Source organism: Telopea speciosissima, chromosome 7 (genome assembly GCF_018873765.1).
Source record: "Telopea speciosissima isolate NSW1024214 ecotype Mountain lineage chromosome 7, Tspe_v1, whole genome shotgun sequence".
Taxonomy (NCBI): domain Eukaryota; kingdom Viridiplantae; phylum Streptophyta; class Magnoliopsida; order Proteales; family Proteaceae; genus Telopea; species Telopea speciosissima.
The window spans coordinates 8232621-8236178 of record NC_057922.1 but is presented as its reverse complement, the minus strand read 5'-3'; the positions used below and the strand labels follow the sequence as shown (position 1 = coordinate 8236178).

The 3558-nt window shown below is 41.3% G+C and overlaps 1 protein-coding gene across 1 annotated transcript; it reads left to right on the top strand.

The window, feature by feature from the left end:
* The first annotated feature begins 911 nt into the window (after positions 1–911).
* LOC122666687 (VQ motif-containing protein 9-like) lies at positions 912–2300 on the top strand. Its single transcript, XM_043862729.1, has one exon. It carries the CDS (start codon positions 981–983, stop codon positions 2064–2066), a length of 1086 nt encoding a protein of 361 aa, XP_043718664.1. The 5' UTR covers positions 912–980; the 3' UTR covers positions 2067–2300.
* The last annotated feature ends 1258 nt before the right edge of the window (positions 2301–3558 follow it).

Genomic DNA, 3558 nt, shown 5'->3' with positions numbered 1-3558 from the left:
CATTATTAATTTAATAACTCGCTCCGTCAGATGCGTCTTTTTCGGAACGGACGTCTTTCAAACGTAATTTTCCTTTTTTTCTTCCTTTGGACGGACGGTGCCTTCTTTCGCGGGTGATATTTCCCCCTTTTTTCTCTCTCTCTCTCTCAATTGGTGATTAGTATCTCTCTCATAAGAGGAAGGAAAAGGAAAGGAAGAGACATTAATAAGTCTTTAAATTTTTCACTATTCCCTTAAATAAAATAAAGGATAAATTACACGTTATCTCATGATTTTCAGATAAAACTCAAATTATTCTTTTAGTTTTTAAAAATATTTAGTCGTCTCCCTTTATAGTAATGATGTTAATATTTTGTTAGTTATTGGTATAGAAAGATTATTTTTTTTCATACTAAAACATTAGAATTAAATTCACAATACTATCTTTTAAAATCTATGTTTGGATGTCTAGGATAATTTAGAGATTTAAATTTATTTAACTGACTAACATCATCACTTAACAACGTAAAATTAACAATAAGAACTAATTTGTATATTAAGATGTAATATAAGAGGTGATTTGAGTATTTTAAAAAACTAGGGAGTGATTTGAATTTGATTTGAAAATCAAGGAGTGACGTGTGATTTATCCTAAAATAGAAAACTCTAAAAATCTTTCTCCAAAACTAGGAAGTTTATAAAATGATAATCTATGGTAAAGGAGGGCTCACAGCCTCCCAAAGTTGAGATAAAAAAATCTTCTCCATTGATTTCATGTCCCCTTCTTGTCTCCTCCTGTTTATCTCTGATGTTCATCTCTCATTTTGATTTTGTTTAGCATGAACGAAACCAGATAAATATCATCTTTATAGATAAAGAAGAGAAGAAGATATCATACTTATTTGATATTCCAGAAGGTGTGCGTGGAGAGGGAGAGAGAGAGACAGAGAGAGCTACCAGAGAGAGAGAGAGAGACAGACAGAAGAGATTAGGTGGGTATAATGGAAAAAAGCTGTCACTCATCTGGTGGTGAGTCCACCAGCAGCAACAGCAGAAGCAGCAACTTCCACCAGCAGAACAACAACAACACCACTACCAACGACAGTAATAGCAGAGATCAGTATCTCAAGCACCTCAATAAGATCTCTCACAAGATATCTAAAGATTCAAGACCCCCACCCATCAGGAAATACCCTGTTGACAACCTTCGTCAAAATCCACAGCAGCAACATCAGCAACAATCACAGCAGCAGCAGCATCAGCAAAGTCAGCAGCAACCACAGCAGCAGCAGCAACAACAGCATCAGCCTCCAGTGTATAACATCAACAAAAACGATTTCAGAGACGTGGTTCAGAAGCTCACTGGTTCCCCTGCTCATGAACGAAGCTTCTCTACACCCCCACCCATCCACCCTCCTAAACCCCCAAGCTCTCGTCTCCAGCGTATTCGTCCACCACCACTTGCCCACCTCAGCCCTCGACCCCCACTTCCCCTTACCACCACAAATCTTCCTCCCACCACCACCACCACCGCTGGCGTTCTCACAAACAACGCTGCCAACATCAACTGCACCGGAAACTTTGTTGGCAACAACAATGGACGGTCGGTGTCTCCTTTATCGCCTCTTCCTCCTTTCCCATCCGTTCATGCCACTGCGGAATCACCCATCTCCGCCTACATGAGGTACCTCCAGAGCTCCATCCCGACCGTCGATTACGATTCCAAGCGATTCTCTTCCGGGTTTTCGCCGCTGGTGTCTCCACGGTGGAATAACCCTAACTCGTTTCAGCCTCTGGTGTCGCCTCGGTGGAACAACAGCATCAACAACCCTGGCCCATTACAACCGCCACCACCTCTGCCGCAGCCTCAGCAGGTTCTTCCTTCGCCCACAGCGGCTATGTCTCCATCACAGTTTCTGATTCCTTCGTCGCCTATGTCGTTTGGGAAACTTCCGTCGCCTCGGTCGCCGTACCCTCTGCTCTCGCCGACGTTTCTGTTCTCGCCTACTGCGGGTCAATTAGGGTTTCCTCAGTTCCCTCCGTCACCAAGGTTTCCCGTGCCTAGTCCAAGGTGGAGAGATCTATGAGGTTCAGTAAGTCACAAAGCAGAGAAGGTAAGCCTTCTTTGCTTGCTGGAGCTCAAGTCAGGGTTTTTTTATTCTTAATTTTTTTAACTATTACTGTACATTTTGGTTGGGAAGGAAGAAATTGTTATTCAAATCGCCAGTAGTCGGGAGCAAGGAGATCTGACACTGGTTAAAAATTTGAACTTTTTTCTGTAAATGAATCTGAGAGACGTAGAAAACCATATTTGTTCTTCTTAGTTATGGTTTTCTTTTTTGGAGAAGTCTTCTTAGTTATGGTTGGTAGGTAGAGTTATCTCTTAAATTCAAGTCAGAATGTTGCATTTGTTGTTTTATTGATAAAGGCTCTTACAATTTATAAAGTATGGGTTTATGAATTTTCAATGGGATTCTTTTGCCGGCATTGTTCATTTCTCTCGCAGGTCCAATAATGAGTTCTTAAAGAATATGTAATTGAGGTCCTTGGTACATTAATTAGCAGAGATAAGCTTGCAGTGAGCTTTTGTCCAGATTGATACTTGTCTCCTGCAAGTAATCTAAGTACCATTTCTGCCATGGCCAAAACTGATATACTTCTGCAATTTTTTAATTTTTTTTGTTTGGAGATCACTGTAACTTTGTAGTGAATTCAGTCATTCCTAATCAAAAGTTAGGGAAGCATTTCAATTTGGTAATTGGATACCAAAATATTCCAGTGGGTTCAGATGAAATTTGTCTACATTTGTAGTGAATTCAGTCATTCCTAATCGAAAGCGTCGTGTCTCTCTTTAGGCTTGATATCAGAAATGATATCGCTGCTTGGCTTTGCTAGCTATTCATCATGCGTAGGCTTTTGATATGAAGTGCTCTTGACTGATCCCCCCCCTCTGGTCCAATTAACATTAGAATTATAGTCAAGTGAAAATGGGGCTATTACAGCAGAAAGACTAAACCTTGGATGAGCATGGTCCAGAAACACCCTATTAAATTACTACACCAGTAATATTGAATACTCATCTGGTCGATCCCTTATTATCCCCCTTGTCCATGTTGCCTGTCGCATTATTTGCAGAGTGTAGGGCTCCCTGGAACAAGATGTTCAATTAGGAAGCAGATGCCCATCCAGGGTTTAAAAACCCAGAATTGGGATCCAGATTGGTCCTGGCCGATTCTGATCTGATCTGGATTGGAATTGGCTGTAATTGACATGGAAAACCCTAGAATCGGCCTCAAGACGATCTACCCTACTGATTCAGTTGGGATTGGTCCGATCTAAGTCGGACATAATCGGTCCGATCCAGATTGACCGGAATCATGATAGGCCTCGTCGGCTAATCCAATCTTACTTTTAATTCCCTGCGCCCATCCCATTCTATAGAAGTGAAAATTAACAACGTGAGTAGGCGGGTTCAGATCAAATAGGAGAACAATCTGTCCAGTAATCATTCCTCTACAATGCCCCTTCTGCAGGCTTCAGGGTTGGACATAGCCCATGGATAATTATGATTATGGTTAT